Source organism: Astyanax mexicanus, chromosome 2 (assembly GCF_023375975.1).
Source record: "Astyanax mexicanus isolate ESR-SI-001 chromosome 2, AstMex3_surface, whole genome shotgun sequence".
Taxonomy (NCBI): domain Eukaryota; kingdom Metazoa; phylum Chordata; class Actinopteri; order Characiformes; family Acestrorhamphidae; genus Astyanax; species Astyanax mexicanus.
Window position 1 is genome coordinate 27,861,640 of NC_064409.1, and position 18,599 is coordinate 27,880,238.

General features: G+C 36.9%; 1 protein-coding gene across 2 annotated transcripts in view; it reads right to left on the reverse strand.

The window, feature by feature from the left end:
• ube2h (ubiquitin-conjugating enzyme E2H (UBC8 homolog, yeast)) overlaps positions 1–18,599 on the reverse strand; it is a 134,005-nt gene that overhangs the window by 105,825 nt on the left and 9,581 nt on the right. For both annotated transcript variants that reach the window (XM_049475095.1, XM_049475094.1), the window contains exon 2: positions 11,787–11,863. In XM_049475095.1, the coding sequence (XP_049331052.1) occupies positions 11,787–11,863 (77 nt within the window). The remainder of the gene's footprint in view (positions 1–11,786; positions 11,864–18,599) is intronic.

The following is an 18,599-nucleotide window of genomic DNA, read 5'->3' on the forward strand; positions in this document are numbered from 1 at the left end:
GGCAATCCCATGATGCATTTCACCCACTCAGACTTCCAGCGCTCAGATTTAAAAACATGGCGGACGGAGCCGGCACTGCGAGGGAGTTTCTGTACAAATGTAAGTAATTTTCTCATGTGTTTCCACTCACTGTTGCATGTGTTTATCAAACTAGCATATTTTAGACTGTTTTAAGTTGTTTTCCAGAGTTGTTTTCGCCTGTACTTTATTTAATGTAAGACCTGACCGGCTGAAGCTACTGTTAGCTTATCGCGCTAACGTACCAGGTAAGCTAACCTCAATGGTTGACGGATGCACAGTGACCCCATCTGCAGCAAGATGATGCTGCAGCTCTTTGGAGGAGGTCTGTGGATTGTCCTTGACTGTTCTCACCATTCTTCTTCTCTGCCTTTCTGATATTTTTTTTCTTGGCCTGCTACTTCTGGACTTAACAAGAACTGTTCCTGTGGTCTTCCATTTCCTTACTATGTTCCTCACAGTGGAAACTGACAGGTAAAATCTCTGGGACAACTTTTTGTATCCTTCCCCTGAACAACTATTTTGAACAATCTTTGTTTTTAGATCATTTGAGAGTTGTTTTAATGAGCCCATGATGCCACTCTTCAGAGGAGATTCAAATAGGAGAACAACTTGCAATTGGCCACCTTAAATACCTTTTCTCATGATTGGATACACCTAGCTATGAAGTTCAAAGCTCAATGAGGTTACCAAACCAATTTTGTGCTTCAGTAAGTCAGTAAAAAGTAGTTAGGTGTATTCAAATCAATAAAATGATAAGGGTGCCCATACTTTTGCACTGGTCAAATTTTGGTTTAATGCATATTGCACATTTTCTGTTAGTACAATAAACCTCATTTCAATCCTGAAATATTACTGTGTCCATCAATTAGTAAATATATCAAACTGAAATGGCTGTTGCAAACACCCAAATATTTAGAACTAAAAATGATTAAGATTAATAATTTGAAGAAAAAAAAAAAATCATATGACTGTATCTAGGCGAGTTACAGAGTACCAAACGCGGCTGGAGTGCTGAGGAAACTGAGTGATTCGATGTGTAAATAGTTTAATTGTTGGAGGGAATAACTGTAGAGTAACCTGTAACTCAGTGATTTCATGTGTAAATAGTGGAATTATGAGTGTCTTTTCCATAAACTGCTGTTACTAATTCAGATTATTTTGTTCACAGGGATGAACGCGGGCCGGGAAAGGTGAACTCTGGTCAGACCGGCTGGAGGCAGCGTTAGCTCCCATTATGAATATTTTTTTTTCTTAACATTTAATAAAGTTTTCTCTCTAAACATTATTATTTTATTTTATTGCTTGTTGTGTTTTATTGTCACTATGCTTATTGTAGTATCACATCTCAACTAGTGGGTATGGGTAAATTAAAAAATTAAAAGTTCATGAATCATGTTATGTTTGTGTTTTATGCAATTAAAAGGTAAAAATAAATTAGCTGTGTATGAATGTACTAATGTGTAAAACGTAGCTTAGTTTGATAATTTAGCTCTGATGGCTTATACAAAATATTTATTATATTATGGTTTCTACAAAGCATCTACTCAAAAATAAATTAAATACATAAATAAAACCATACTCTGAGTATGAAGTGAGGAAAAGTGTTTAATTAAAGTAAATATTTAAGTTTATCTGTAATATTTGGATGAGTAAAAGAGAAAAGAGCTGCCACTGATCATTAACTTTAGTTATTTGTAAACAGCTCAGGAGCACAGCTCGCTAGACGTGATGGCGTATGCTGACTCCAGAGCGTGTCCCGAACGCGCTGCCTTATAAGATCCCTTATGGGTGAAAATGCTGCCGAACAAGGGAGCTGCCTTTGAAGGCAATGACTACCTAGGCAGCTCCCTTCAGATTGGACCGCAGCTAATGTCTCAACCTGAACATAACTCTCAAGTTTCATCCTGATTGGGCAACATATAGCCTGCCAAAATGCCTGCTGAATGCTGATTGGCTGATGGTGTTCAGCCATGTTGATTGATGAAGTTGCCCTTTAAACATCCTTTAGAGTTTGTATGATAGATTTTGTATGCAAAGTTTCAGCTTGCTAGTTTGCATGGTTGCTGAGAAACAGTTCTCCAAATTTAACTGTTAGAGTGAATGGGGCATATATCCAGAAGGACTAATTTGCATATGGTGGCCATATTGTGTAGAAATTTCAAAATTTTTTTGATGAATATTGAAGCTCTTATGAGTATTTTGATACCAAATATGTCAGGATTGGTCAAAATATCTAGGACTAGTTAGCAAAAGTATGTTTTGCATATTATGCAAAATAGCAGAATAATAATAATAAGAAAAATCTTAGAAAAAACAATAGGGTTCTACGCACTTTCAGTGCTTGCACCCTAAAAGTCTGAGCAAAAACAATAGGGTATTACACACTTTTAGTGCCTGAACCCTAATAAGAAAAATCTTAGCAAAAACAATAGGGTTCTACGCACCTTAGCTGCTTGAACAAATCTGAGCAAAAACAATAATATATAAATAAATATAGCCACAAGCGGCAATTTACGGGGTCCAAGCAGTAGAGGGCAAAGAGGCCCCTTAGGCCAGTTATGTATAAAACATATTGCTGGTTGAACATCATGACCAAGCTGGTTGGACAGCATCACCAAAGTGGAAGACCAGTATGACCATAATGACAAAGTGTGTTGATCAGCATGACAGTAAAGACCAAGCTGTACGACCAGCATGACCAGCAATATCAATTGAGCTACAGTGTTTTACAGTGTTACTGTTTTTTGTGGTGTCTTGCTGCACTCTGGTGTTCATTTAGTGAAACAACTTCAGTTCTTATATTGAAAAATACAAGCCACAATAATCCTGCTGAGAGCCCAGCAGTGAGGCATAAAAAGGCCACATATAAATAGCCCATGTACAGAGAATAAGTTTTGACCTCATTAATATTCAGCCTGTAAAAAGCTTGTTTGAAAGTGATTGGTTAATAGTGACCACAAAAGTGTACATATCAAGTTTTCCTTTGCTTGATAGCTTGCATGGTTCTGGAGAAACAGCTATGTAACATTGGCTCCGCCCCCTGTGGTGTATGTCTACATAAACTGACAGGGTATCTGAGAATCATGTTAAGATCAAAGGACTGAAGTGGTATTAATGTCAGGTTAAGCATCAAAAGTTCTAAGCGTTAGAAGAAATTTTACTGCCCTATGGTAGGTCTAATTTGCATATGACGGCCTTATTGTTTACAAATTTCAAGATGTTTTAAATAATTATTGAGGCTTATGTTCTGCTGAGCTGTTTGACACCAAACATGTCATGATTGGTCAACTAGCCAAGGACAAGTGCTCAAAAGTAGGTTTCGCATATTATGCAAATTTGCAAAAAACCTAAGTGGGTGGAGTATGATCAAGAATGACCAAGGTGTCTGATCAGCATGACCAAGAAGAAAAACAATGTTCAACCTGTAAGATCAAATGAACTATAGAGTTCAGCAAAGCTTTAATTTAAAATAATTAACCTGTAGCTGTTTCACTAAATGACCACCAGAGTGAAGCAAGAGATCACACATAAATTGCCTAGAGGAGTGAGAGATAAAAAGGCCTCTCAGTAGTTTTTTTAACTGTTGTAGAGGTAAGAACAGTCCGATTTGGCTCAGAATTGGTAATCAGGATCAGGTTCTCTGTATATATATGTATGTAAGTTTGTGTGTTGATAGGGTCAAATTTTTACTCTTTTGGCCACTGATGAATATTACAAATCAAAATAAATAGCATGCCAAGGCCACATGTACCTTTAGATATAACTCATTTTCTGCTATTGTGCCCCCAAGAGGCCAATCAATGCAATATTTTAATGCATGATAGAAGGCATGTAGTGTTCAGCAGGTTTTATGTGGTGTCTTGCTGCACTCTAGTGGGCTTTTGGTGAAACAACACCAGTCCTTAAATTGAAAAATACAAACCACATTAATCCTGATGAGAGCCTAGTTGTGAGGCATTAAAAGGCCACATATAAATAACCCACATATAGTGGATAAATTTTAACCAGATTAACATTCAGCCTGTCAAAAGCTTGCTGGAAAGTGATTGGCTAATAGTAAGTACCATTAGTGCATGGGCAAGAGATGATACATGCCATGGCTAAGATTGATATCTTGTATGGTTCAAGAGCTTTGGCTCCGCCCCCTGTAATTAATGTCTACATAAATTAACAGGGTATCTGAGAATCATGTTATGATCAAAAGACTAAAGTGGTATTAATGTCAGATTAAGCATTCAAAAGTTGTAAGTGTTTTGAAATTTTGATGCACCATGGTAGGTCTAGTTTGCATATGGCGGCCATATTGTTTACAAATTTAAATACTTCTTAAATAATTATTGAGGAGTAAGCTCCACTGAACTGTTTGACACCAAACATTAGTCAACAAACCAAGGACAAGTTCTCAAAAGTAGGTTTTGCATATTATGCAAATTTGCAAAAAACGGTATATATATATATATATGTAAATTTGTGTGTTGATAGGGTCAAAGATTCCTGACTGTCCATTTAGGTTTGAAAAAAGCGATAACTTTGGATTGGGGCCTGCAAAGTCAGTGTTGCTTTTTGGCCATATTAGAGGCAAAAAATATCCGATTTGGCTCAAAGGCATTCAAGATCACAATATCAGTCTATATATGTATGTAAATTTGTGTGTCGATAGGGTCAAAGGTTCCTGTTTTCTGTCCATTTAGGTTTGAAAAAAGCGATAATAGGCTTTCGGCCTGCAAAATCACTGTAGATTTCTAGGCGTTGTAGAGGGAATACATGTCCGATTTGGCTGAAAATTATACATATATATACATATATCAGTCTATATATGTGTATAAATTTGTGTATTGATAGGGTCAAAGGTTCATGTCTTCTGTCCATTTAGGTTTGAAAATAGCGATAAATAGAATAAATTGAAAATAGTTAATTTGTCACTGTAGAGCCAACTGAAGACTTATTTGGCTCATACTTGGCAGATGTGCTTGAAATGTCATTGTTAGTTAGTGGGTTTAACAGTTTTCACATGTTTAAAACTTCAACAGAGTTTTGGCCAAATAACTCTGAATAGGCTTTCACGTACCTGTTTAATCAAGGTTTATGGGCCACAAATAGTAAAATGTCAAGATTTTTTCGATAGTTATTTACCTATAGGGTCTCAAGATTGCATCAAGACCAAATTTGTTTTGATTGGTTGAATATCCAGGGACTAGCTCTAGCGCCCCCTAAAGGCCAAACAATGCAAGATTTTAATGGGTGATAGAGGACCATCATATACATGGACAGTATAAGTATCGTCCTGATTGTTTAGCCTGTCAAAAGCTTGCTAGAACCTGATTGGCTAATAGCGACCACAAAAATTTACATATCAAATTTCCCTTTGGTATGCCATTAGGACATAGGCCACAGATGATACATGCCAAACGAAAGCTTGATAGCTTGTACAGTTCCTGAGAAACAGATTTTTAGCATTGGCTCCGCCCCCTGGGGGCATATGTCTACACAGATTGACAGTCTACCTTAGAATCATGTTAGAATCAAAGACCTAAAGTGGCATTAGCATTCAAAAGTTACAGCTGCATATGGCGGCCATATTGTTTACAAATTTCAATTTTTTTTAATAATTATTGAGGTTGGGACTCTGCTGAGTTGTTTGACATATATATATATACCACATATGTCAGGATTGGTCAATGACCCTAGGACAAATTCTCAAAAGTAGGTTTTGCATATTATGCTAAATAGCAATAAATTTAAGTGGGCGATAAACCATAATCCAAGGAATGATATAACGAAATAATTTTTCATCTAGCTATCAGGGCGTGGGAGTGTTTACCATCGCCATAGCGCCCCCATGAGGCCGTTCGGGCTCATCTTTTGAATCTAAGTAGCGGTGTAAAGTACTACCATATGACCAAGTCTCAGCCCTGTAGGCATTACGGTTTCTTCTGCCCAATCACTTCTATGGCAGAAAAAGAATAAGAATAAATATAGCCGCAAGTGGCGATTTACAGGGTCCAAGCAGCAGAGGGCACAGAGGCCAAGACCAAAGATATTATCACTATATATATGTCTGTAAGTTTGTGTATTGATGGGATCAAAGGTTCTTGTCTTGTGTCCATTTAGGCCTGAAAAATGCGATAATAAATGCTTCAGGCCTGTAAAATCACTGTTGCTATTTGGCCATTGTAGAGGGAAAAATTTCCAGTTTGGCTCACAATTGGTAATCAAGCTCATACTATCACTATATATATATATATATATATATATATATATATATATATATATATATATATATATATATATATATATGTCTAAATTTGTGGGTTGACAGATCAAAGGGTTCTTGACATTTAGCCATGTAATTCATAAAAACCTACCATGGGACATTCTGACCAAAGTACTGATGCCACAAATTTTCAAAAAGTCAAGTTTTTAAATATAATTATTTACCTACACGGTCGTCCGATTACAACAAGACCATTTTTAACGGGATCGGTAAAAATTCCTAGGACAAGTTCGCAAACTCTGATTTTTAAACAGCAGGCCACTGAAGAAAAAGAAAGCATTTTTGGTAAAGACATGTAATTGCAAAGTTGTTAAGGCTACAGCAGTACATAAAACTGCAAAATAATTACATGTCCAGGTGACATGTACAGTGAGATATTCTTGATTTTCTGTTATAGCGCCCCCTAGAGGTCTATCCTTTTAAAACTTTACAGGGTAATAGAAGGTCCCCCTAGATACCTATGGTGTATACATATAATGATTGGTGAATGTTTAGCCTGTCAAAACCCAGCTGAAATGTGATTGGCTAATAGGTCCCAGAAATTTTGATTTATCAGGATGCCCTTTTAGTACACTTGTAGGTTCCATATGGGACTCTGCATACCAAATTTGAGCTTGATAGCATGTACGGAGAAATCTACAAGAAAGTTTACATCATAATTATACCGCCTCCTATTGGACTACTCAAACGAAACTTTACAGGCAACCTCAGAGTCTATTTCTTAACCCATCTGTGAAGTTTCAGATTTTTTGGAATATGTGTTCTTGAGTTATAGATTTTTTAATTAAATAAGATTTTTATTTTATTTTATTGGTGTGTTCATTTGCATTTTATAGCTAATTGGCATGCAAATCTCTATATTTTAAATATAATTATTGACAATGAGCCTCTCCTGAATTTTTCACCTAAAGCTCTGAAACAAGTTCTCAAAAGTAGGTTTTAAATATTATGCTAATTAGCACAAAATCTGAGTAGGCAGAGCCTAGTGGTTCAATTGACCTTTTTGATTTGTCATGACTCAAGGAACAAGAAAAAAAAGGGTTTAAAAAATGTGAAAATTTTTGTTTACGAGATTTTTATGACATTTTTATGAGATTTTTATGTTTCCATGCGCCCCCTTGAGGCCGATCGAGCTAATTTCGAGCGCCTGAGTAGCGGGAGGGAGTACTACCAGATGACTACGTTTCATGCCTCTAGGACTTACGGTTTAGGCTGTGTGATCAGTTTTATGGCAGAAAAAGAATAAGAATAATAATAAAAATCAGAACAAATACAATAGTGTTCCTAGCACTGCGTGCTCGGAATATAATAATAATAATAATAATCAGAACAATTACAATAGGGTTCCTAGCACTGCATGCTCAGAATATAATAATAATAATAATAATCAGAACAATTACAATAGTGTTCCTAGCACTGCATGCTCGGACCCCTATTAATAATAATCAGAACAATTACAATAGTGTTCCTAGCACTGCGTGCTCAGACCCCTAATAAGAAGAAAAATCTTCCTTTTGTGCTTGAACCCTAATTGAACTATAATGAAACATTCAAAACTATTATAACTTTAAGTAACAAATCAAACTGTTTAAAAAAATTCACCCGTTAGAATGTTATAATCACGCAGCTCTGGGCGCACGTGAGCTTGTCTGCGCTGGACTTGCAGCACTGTGTTTAGCGGTATTTATTAAATAATATTTCTGCTCTCCTTCAGTGTTGCAGTGTTCATTAACATCATTCTGAACAGATTTCGCTCATTCAAACGGCCCGAAAACAGACAGTTTATAGGGTGGGTCGGGCTCGGGATCATAATGACACATTATGGGTTGGGTTGGGTCGGGCTTGGGCAGAAAGTGCAATATTATCTAGCTCCAACATGCAGTACGTTTTTAGCCCTTTCTATTTCAAATTAACAAGGTGCTCCTATACACACTTGCAGAGCCAATATTAAATAGAAAAAAGGCCCAGATGAATTAAAATCACAATATCTATTATAAAAAAGGAACACTTATTCTTACCATTAGTCAAAAACAGGCAACTGATATTACAGAGCTTTTTGCCTTGTTTATCAAATTCAACGCTGAAGCCAAAATGGTCCCAAACAGTGGATTAACGGCGCCTCATCTGCTGAGCGCGTACTGGGGGGTGGGGGGTAGGGTGGAGAAGGAGGAGCACTCACTATCAACTATCAACCGCAGCCCCCCCAACAGCACACACTCAGCAGCCCCATCCCCCTGGCCATTACCAGAGCATTCATTCGCTCTGTTAATGCATGCACCAAAATACAGCGGTCCATCTGAGTGTATCGAACTGAACAGGCCAAACCGAACAGTTCAATAAAATCCCTAGTTTAAAGGGGATGCAACAGTATTTTCATCAACAGTGTTTCATCACGTTAATTACGTTATTGACATATCGCAAAATTAAACATGCCTGCAGTAATAATTAATTATTGTAATACTGTTTACTGTGTTCATTTTATGTTTGTTCACAAGCATAACAGTGAACAGTATTTTATGTGGTCATGGCAATGATCAACACATCAACACCTGCAAGTCTGTGAACTGCAATAGAAAACACTATGTTCTCCAAAATATGATTTATTAAAATATTGTTTTTAAAAAGAGTATTACTTCCTTTTTATGCTACTGTATTTTATTATGTTTTAAATGCTGTTTATCGCACTCATTTCTGAGATGATATATCATCCACAGAAAAAAATCTTATTGTGACAGGACGAGTTACATGTAACCTTCTTAGTAGTACCCTTCAGTAAAGTGTTACAAAATATTTGCTCAAAGAAATAATTTAAGGCTAACATTTTATTTTAAGGCTACCTACATGACTGTTTCATTACATGCTTTATATTCTCTCAAACTGTATTTATTAAATATAAATTAAATGATGTCCAACATATGTATATTTACAAATAACATAAAAAAACACATGGAAAAATTTATAAAGAAAGTACCAGTGTTAATTTTGTTGAATAATTTTCGTCATAGTTTACGTCAACGAACCTTTTTTTCAAGACGAAAACGAGACAATAACTAAATAAAAACAGCATAAAATAATAAAAACGATGACGAAATTAACTGACATTTTCGCCAACGAATAAAAAAGACAAAAATGTTTCGCAGGGATGACTTGGCAGGGAGAGAACTGATTTAATTTTGTGAAAGGTAGGGACCAGTTAGGAAGAGATCAAATCACTACTACTTTAACGTAGGTGGGGAGGCGGTACAAGCAGGGTAGTCATCCAATCAGAACCTGTCTCTGTTGCTGTAGTACGATCAGATACAAAACCCGGGAGGACAGACTCGCCTGTGAACTGTCGTTACTTATGTTTTTTTTTCTGACCTGATCCTGCTGTCCTGTTTTAAGTTTTCCCACTGTGTTACTAAACAGAGGATCTTATCTTAATAAGTGAGTTCTGTATCAGTAACATTAACTTTACAGAACAGCAGTGGTGTCTTTTAGTGCTTATCCGAGTAAACACACCATCAGCTCGTGAAATAACATTAGCATTAAAATGTTGATCTTTGCATGTAGATCTGAGTGACTTGTATGAAAGATTTGTGGTGTTTTTACCGATGGAGAGATGGAGTCACCCTGCATGCTTTACACATTTTCATGTTTTTTTGTTTGCAACGTTAAAGGAGAAATATATGGTCTCTTCTCTGAATCCTCTTCCAGTCGAGCCCCACAAGTAACGACAGTTCACAGGCGAGTCTGTTCCCCAGGTAAATCAGTTCTGGTTGGAGGTTGTTCCTGCCAGATATTTTCGTCTCGTTTTTATTATTTTGTGTTTTATTATTTAGTTATCGTCTTGTTTCCGTATAAAAAAAAAATAATCAAGAAAATTATTCCTCAACAAAATTAACACTGATACAGACACTACGGTAGAAGCTGAAAAGAGACAGAATATGTCTGTAATAGCCAGAAAGAGAGAAAGCGAGTCTAATCGGCCTAGAGAGCGGACAAGAACAAATATAAGAATCTCTTTCACTCGTTAGCGTGAGCTAAGAGACGATAAACATATGCCAAGCCGTCTGGCTTCTTGTTGGACAAGTAAGTAACGTCTTATTTTGTTGCTCTGGTCTTTAGCTGAGATAGACTTGCTAGCTTCATATTCATAACGTTACTTCATAGTGTTGTAGTCTGGGTGTTGTTGTTTAGAGTTGTGTTGTTTGTGGATATATACGATGGTTATAGTAAGGTAGTATTTACATAAATTTATCTGATCCAGGTTTTGTAAGCTTAGCTTAAAGTATATTGGGTCAAACTGAAATATAAATTTTAGTCTGGTTCTTGTAAAAGCTTTTACTAATACTGTGTTTTTGTTTTAGTATAATTTCATGTTGTGCTTGTTTTGTGGTGAGGGATAACAGTGCTACTCTGTAAACAAACTGTTTTATTAGTTGTAGACACAGAAGAAATGTCTTGTTTCAGTCGTGTTTACAATAAAGTAAACATTTCATGCTGACAGGGAAAAATTAATGATGCAGTTCAGATTGGTTCACAAAAAAAATCTAACGTATCTCCATTCACAACAATCATAACTTATGATATGACACGACGATCCACTATACAGGTGTAAATTAAAAATATGTAGCCTAAGGCATTTCCGTTTTGAAACACAATGAAATTTGTTCCGGGAGAAGCAGAGGGGGAGCTTTTACCACAGTGCTGTTAAAGTTTATTACACTCCGCCACTGTAGAGGGAGCACACAAGCACAAAATCTCCATCCTACCTAGTAATTCCGTAATTTACTTCACCGCCCTCCAAAACTGTAATTCTTTTAAAATCATTTTCTTTCAGTTAAAATTAGCGCTGGACTTTAATCTTTACAGATTCCTCTCCTGAAAACCGTTTATTTGGGTAAGTAAAGCACTTCTGTTTACATACAGTAGGCTTAGATTTCCATCATTTTGACTAAAATGGCCGATAATCCAGAGCTTACAGTGCAGCTTCAAGCAGAGCAGCTATATAACTATTTTAATACACAGAGTGCTTATAACCAAGCAGATCGCATTTTCCTGTCCGGTTTAACTCAAAAACTGTTAAATTGACTGTAGTTTTAGTCGACTATATTATGATTTTTAGTCGAACAAAACTAAAAACATTTCAGATTACTTAATTATGACTAAAACTAAATCAAAATTTGATGGCAAAATTTAACACTGCTTTGGACCAATCTGGTTGCTTATTTTGGGCCAAATTTGCTACATTCTTAAGTGTCCTCAAAATAATGAGAGAAATAAGGTAGAAAACACAAACAAATCGTGCCCACAGACGGTTACGCATTACATAGACTGAACAATACTGAACACAACTGTACTACATTTCCTGTTGTTGCACCATTTGATCACAAATTAATAGGTTTAGGTTTACAAAAAAACAACAACAAAAACAACTCAACTCTTCAGAAACATAAAATCAACATATATTTCTTTTTGCACATATTTGCGAAGAGGATGTCATACTTACTTCCTTGTGGTCCATAAAACTTCACTACAAACTCATTAAGTCCACTCAGGATTGTGACTTCATGTTTACTCTCAATGCTGAATTTCAAAGTTAAGGTCAATTCAATGTCAAACAGTAAGATTAATCATAATAAATGTTAGAGGATTTAAGGGCAACTGAAAGTAATTAACCACTGCTCTGCCATAGGTTTATCTCAGCTGTTGGCAGTGGTAAACAGTTTAAACAGATTTCCACATTTCCATATTACATATAAAAGATCAAAAACATTATGAAAGGAACTGTATATGCAAAAATAAATGTCAGCCTTCTGCCTACTGTGTTTGTTACAGAAAAATCTCTGTGGAAAATAAGATGCATGCACTAATAATCAAGATTCAAAGTGGTACTGTATTTTGGCAATTCTTTACTAAGAATGAAGAATGATGCATAATGTCCCTACAGTCTTCAGATACAAAAACACCAACTAACATCAATGCTGTCCCCTGAAGAAAATATCTCTGAATGATATCAGCTTGCAGGATGCATTATCATAAGTGAATCGCGAAAGGACTCTAAAACCAACAACCGATGTAGTCTATCTAGCACAGCACGGGAGATGGCACGAGTGAGAGAATGAGCGACAGAGGTTAGCTCAACAAACCATCCCTAGCACGAAGAAAGAGTTCATACATTCAATGCGAAGTATCCGCATTAATAAAAAAAGCAGCTAAAAAGGCTTTATATAAAAAATAAATAATGATTAATTATTATAGTTAATATAAATAATATAATATAATAATAAAAAACAGCTTGAAAATGTTGCATTACATAATGTTACATTACATAATGCTCCAGACTGAATAATTATAAGTAGTTATTCGTATCAGCAAGTATAAAATTACACATATTCATACTTGCTTGGGGAAAAAATGGTATCTACGCATCCCTAATAAACATAAACATGCTCAAAAATAATACAGAGCAAAAAATATAACTAAGACACAGGAAAGTAAATAAGGAAGATCAAATCTCTATTTTGGGAATTGTCAGAGCAATGCTGGGCTTTCAATATTTTTATTTGAATTGTTCCTTTACTAGGGCAGAATGAATAGTTTTTAATAAAAAATTTAATTAGGCACACAAACATTTTTTAATCAAGTCAAAACAAACACCCCAATTACCATTTGCTTTGGGGATTGCAAAATTAGCTAATGTTACCTTACCAGTTAAACAAGCTACATGGATGAGTCTGTTCACTCACAACAGTGCATTTAAAACCAGGAGATTGTAGTATTGTAGTATCGTAATGAAGACAAAATACCAGCCCCCACTTTTAAATGGTTGGTCAAACGAGCCCCTGCACTGTTTCCTAAAGAACACATAGCCAAACATAATGGCAAGAGCGTGTAGCGGAACTGATTTCAAAATAAATCCCTTTACAGGAAGTGAACTTTATTTCAATTTCTTGAAATATATCAGTTAGATGTCAAAAAAGAACAGATGACTAAATAAACACATTTAAATATAATCCATGTTTTGAATGCCCGTCATGTTGCTTGCCATAAGTTGTTGGTACACTGCACTAATAATCCAACCAGTAATTAAGATAATGCGAATATCTTTATACAGTTTTAGCCCTGCTATTTTTTATTTATCTAAAAATTATTTCAATATTTAAAAATCGATTGTTAATTTTGTTTTATTTAGCTAGCTGTGAATTGCGTTGTGAATATTTGCATATATTTAAAAATGGGGTACAAACAGAATATACAAGCATAAAATGTTCTGTATGTTGCAGCTGGTAAAAAATGTGAGTACCGTATTTTTCGGACTATAAGGCGCACCGTATTATAAGGCGCACGATGAGTGAACGGTCTATTTTTAGTGTTAGTCCATACACAAGGCGCACTGGATTATAAGGCGCACTAAATGAAACTTTATTTATATCAGTAACAATAACTCTGAGCAATAAATCCTTCACAATATCTGTGAAAAATAACAACATCTCTGAGCAATAAATCAACAAGCACAGCAAGTACGTATTACTCCGCGACGCTCCTGACAACGGTAGCCGCAACGCTCCGACAGACCATAATATTATGTTGAAGCACAGCAAGTAGGTATTACTCCGCGACGCTCCTGACAACGGTAGCCGCAACGCTCCGACAGACCATAATATTATGTTGAAGCACAGCAAGTACCGCATTACTCCGCGAGGCTTCTGACTATAATAGCGTGTTGTGCCGAATTCGGTGAATAAAATTTTAATTTTATTTTAAAACAGAGATAAAGATTGGATAAGTTTCATTTCTGGATGAAGTGATTTCCAGCGCTGTTTGGATATAACTGTGGATTACAGGAGACTGGATTGATGGATTCTCTTTAGTCTGGACGCGTTTTGAAGGTAGGACCTGTGGCTGAGCGCGGGTGTGTGTTCGGGGGGTGGCGGCAGTGACCGGAGGTTACCCCAGGACAAAAGGAGAGCCTTTTATTACTGGAAACATGCGCTCTGACGCAGCTCTAATTCATGAAACATACATCCTACAGTAAAAGCACAGTTCTGGAATCCGGAGAGCCAGACGGTTCGAATGGTGTATGACATGACCGCATTCGATGAAATATGGACGAACGATAAACGCAAATATGAGAGTTATGAATTATTAAAATCATAACCAAGGCATATTTCGCCCTAAATGTTTATTTTCTGAAAGGATATTCCGCTAAATAGGCTAAATAGCTCAAAAGCAGAGATTCTAAGCTTTAAAATGGTATATTGGATGTCTATATTGAACCTGTAACTGTTCATAACTATTCAGAAACACAGCCAGTTATGAAATATTAAATATTTCTGGCCCGCCGGTGGGCCAGCGCGTGTTAAGAGGTTAACTTTACTTAGAAGTGGGCGCTAAAAAGAAACAGTTTGTGCTATTACCCCAGAACGGGTGGAAAGGAAAGTTTACCGGCACCTTGTTCTGGCCACGGAGCTACAGTGGAAACTAGCTACCCTGAACCACAGCCGAGAGGCAGTACGGCAGTCAAAGGTAACCGCGCGCTAGCCCAAGAGGGGGATCTTTTTCTGGCGTGGGTGAGGAATTCTGCACAACAGAGCGCCGTGTACCACATAAAAATCGAGGTCAGTAAACACAAGCAAAATCCATACACAAGGCGCACTGCATTATAAGGCGCAATGACGATTTTTGGGAAAAAATAAGTATTTTAAGTGCGCCTTATAGCCCGAAAAATACGGTACACACTTAAGTGAAAATGTGTGTCATGTGTGTGAATGGAGGCTGTTAGAATTCTGCTTCCCATTCACAATTATGTTTCTGAAATAGCCAATACCCTAAAATTGAGATACTGCTCAATGACCAAGACCATCCAGCAGTTTTCCAGAATGGAATCCACTCAGAAAAGGCCTCACCAGGGTTTGATCAAAAAAGTTAATTCCACACAATGCACTGCATCAACTCTGCCTGATCTCCTACCTCCAGGAACTGGGCGGCATAACAGTTTTCCAACATAATAGTGACCTCAAACACACCTCCATGATGACTGGAGAAGAAGCTAAAGGTGATTGACTGAACCAGAATCCAGACTCCAAACCTAAACCCAACTAAGGACCTGTGGGGCATCCTAAAGCAGATGGTGGAGGTGGACAGAGTGTGTAAGGGTTTACTTGCACTAGGCAATCTGTGCCATACCCATGCACAGTTACCTCCCAAAGCAAGGTAGACTGTTCTGCTTGGAGAGGTGGGCCAGAGCACAGTTCACTTGAACTGTTACGCATGCAGTGTCTGCGCTATCCGTGTCCAAGAATGGAACAAGATGAGAAGAGCATACAGCTGTAAACAACACACATATATTCGGTCAAATACCTTCCAGCTCGTGGATACCAAAGATCCAACAGTGTTGTGACAAGTGGAATGATGCAATAAATGATGCGATAAAATAATCAGGCTTAAACCAAGGAGGCAACAAAATGTTTTTCGAGTCCGCGTGCTTGGGCATGGATTGTTTAAACACAGTGTGAGAGAGTGCTGGCCAGTGGGGGAGTGAGGGGGGGGGGGGGGGGTTGGGGGGCAGAACTGTGCTTCAGAACGTTTCTACCAAACCAGGGTTATTGTGAGGACACTTTAATATTCCCCAGTTCCTTGATGTCATCATGGAGTAGTGGAACAGGATTCTAGTAGTAACCAGTGTAGCTCTGGTGAATTTCATACCCAAAAAAAATTAAAGTAGTGTTGGATAGTAGTTACACAAAATATTTACACTTTCGGCACAATTTGGCGTTTTCATTTAGGGGTGCACTCATGTGGTGTTTTCAATGGTTAAGCCATTAATGGCTGTGTGTTGAGTTAGATTTACACTGTTATACAAGCTTTACACAGTCTACTTTACATTGTATCTTTACATTGTATCGATGATTGTGTTGCTTGGCCAGTAATTGTGGACTATATGTCTGAATTCCCTCCAGAAGATGAAGTGAAGCTGCCAAAAAAACTGGTAATTTGTTTATCTTTTATCCAAGAGTGGATGTTTTTAAAACTGTTATGCCTGCCTGTGTCTCAGCTACCTCAGAATATTTTTATTGTACTTAAGCGTAACTAATTTCTGAAGTCACTTTTGTATAAACTACAGCATTAATGCAGCATTGCATGGATGCAATCAGCCTGTGGCACTACTGACGTGTAATGGAATCCCAGGTTACTTTGATAGGGGCCTTCAGTTTATCTATATTATTAGGTCTGGTGTTTCTGTTCTTCCTTTTGACAATACCACATTCACTGTGGTATTTAGGTCAGGCAAGTTTGCAGGCCAATCAAGCACATTGATACTGTGGTTATTAAAGCAGGGGGGTAGCTAACTAAGTTAAGTAAACTTAAGCTAATTAAACAAAACTGTAATAAAAAAATACTTTCTTTTAAAGTAAATACACAGAATATTCTCCTGAAAACTGTGTATTTGGGTAAGTAAAGCGCTTTGATTTATTTACATTAAGCTTAGATTATCGAATTTCTCCAGCACTAAGGCTGTAATGCTAATGCTGCTCCAGCAGTGCTAACCAGGGTTAAGAGCAGGCTGCAGGCCACTGCAGGTACTGGAGAACTCAACTAAAACTCCTGAATAACGCTTTACCTCCGCAGAGTGCCTTTACTGCTCCTTACAACTTGACTGGTAAAATTCATACATAAGATGCACTGGATTAAAAGGTGCACTGACAATTTTTGAGAAAATGAAAGGAATTTAAAATACGATAGTCTCTCTCTCCCTCTCTGTCTCTCTCATTTATAAGGTGCACAACAAATGGTCTTAAAATGTGTGTGCACAACTTTTTTAAAAACAAAGTCTGTCTGAAAATGAATGTACATTTAAGCAAGCAAACTAGCACTAAATGATAATCTACACAGATTTCTCCTGAAAACTGTTTGTTTGGGTTAGTAAGTGTTTCAGATTTCCACTAAGGCTAGCCAGACAGCGCTACAACCTGAGTGTTCTGGTAAGCCAGGGCAATATTATCTTGCCCTAATAGGTAAAACAAAGCTTGTTTTACCTTGGTAAACACGCAGGCTACAGTTCCATATACTAACATCTGAATGGCAAAAGGGCCTACTTGTGCTAAGCATGGTTAGCGGGTAATGTTAACAGAGTTCATACACCTATTACAAGGTAAAATTCAAGCATTTTTAAGCACTTTCAATGCCCATTTTCAAGTTTATGGAAAAATGTTAAGACTTCAGGGGCGCGGTCCAATACACTACCACTGCCCCAGCTACTGTATTGGAAAAAACAGGAAAAAACAACGTTTAAGAGATAGGGAGCCCAAGAACGAGCGGAAAAACTAAAACAGCTGGAAACTAAAAGTCCCACCAAGCATGACAGAGAGACATTGGAGGATTGAACACAAAATCTGACTTTCCCCCCCATTATAGTTCAAACAATCACTATTCAAACAACCTCTAACGCATATTGGCAACCCCTGGCATACGATATGATATGACACACCCCTAACTGAGATATAAAAATACAATAGTTTTATCAGATTGTAACAGAATAATTCATGATATTTACAAATGTTGCCGATATTACTGAGTACGATATGATATGGCACACCCCTTTTCCACATTAACACATTTTTGTAGTTGATAGCGATTATGTTAAATAATTGCTGCAGCTCTAGATAATAGGGTTATGAATATTCACAGTTATAATATTATTTTAACAGGCTTTTTTTTCCTTTCTAAAACAATTTAAAATTTTATCAGGAATTAAGTTGATTGCATTAAAATTCTCAAAACACACTATTTAACCTGTAAAAGAAAAAAAGAAAAATGACCTTGATACACTAGCTTAGTCTTCTTCCACCTCACCCACCCCTTAATCAACCTCGACCCCTTTGCAGCTTTCAACCAGTGTTGGAATCACTGGTTCTGCAAGGTAGTGGTTTGAATCATACCTAGATAATATTAACAACGAACATGACAGGGAAAAACATCTGCTCCTTGCATGCTCTGCACTGGTGTGCCACAAGGCTCGGCCTAATTTTATTTTCACTCACTGTCTGGTAAAAATGTAATATCCTCTTATAGGTTTTCTTACCACTGATACACCAACGACACTTTAATTATCCTTTCAATTCCTCCTTCTGACACAGTTTTTACTTGCGTTGAATGGCGTTTCCCCACAGTATTGCAACTGTTGAATTGTGACTGCACAAGTAACTCCTCAATCTTTTAATTGTATGTATTTTAATTATTGCACAACAACCCTGATGTCAATATTTATTCTGTATCTGTTGCATCTAAAATAAAATACTGTCTTATGATAACTAAATAA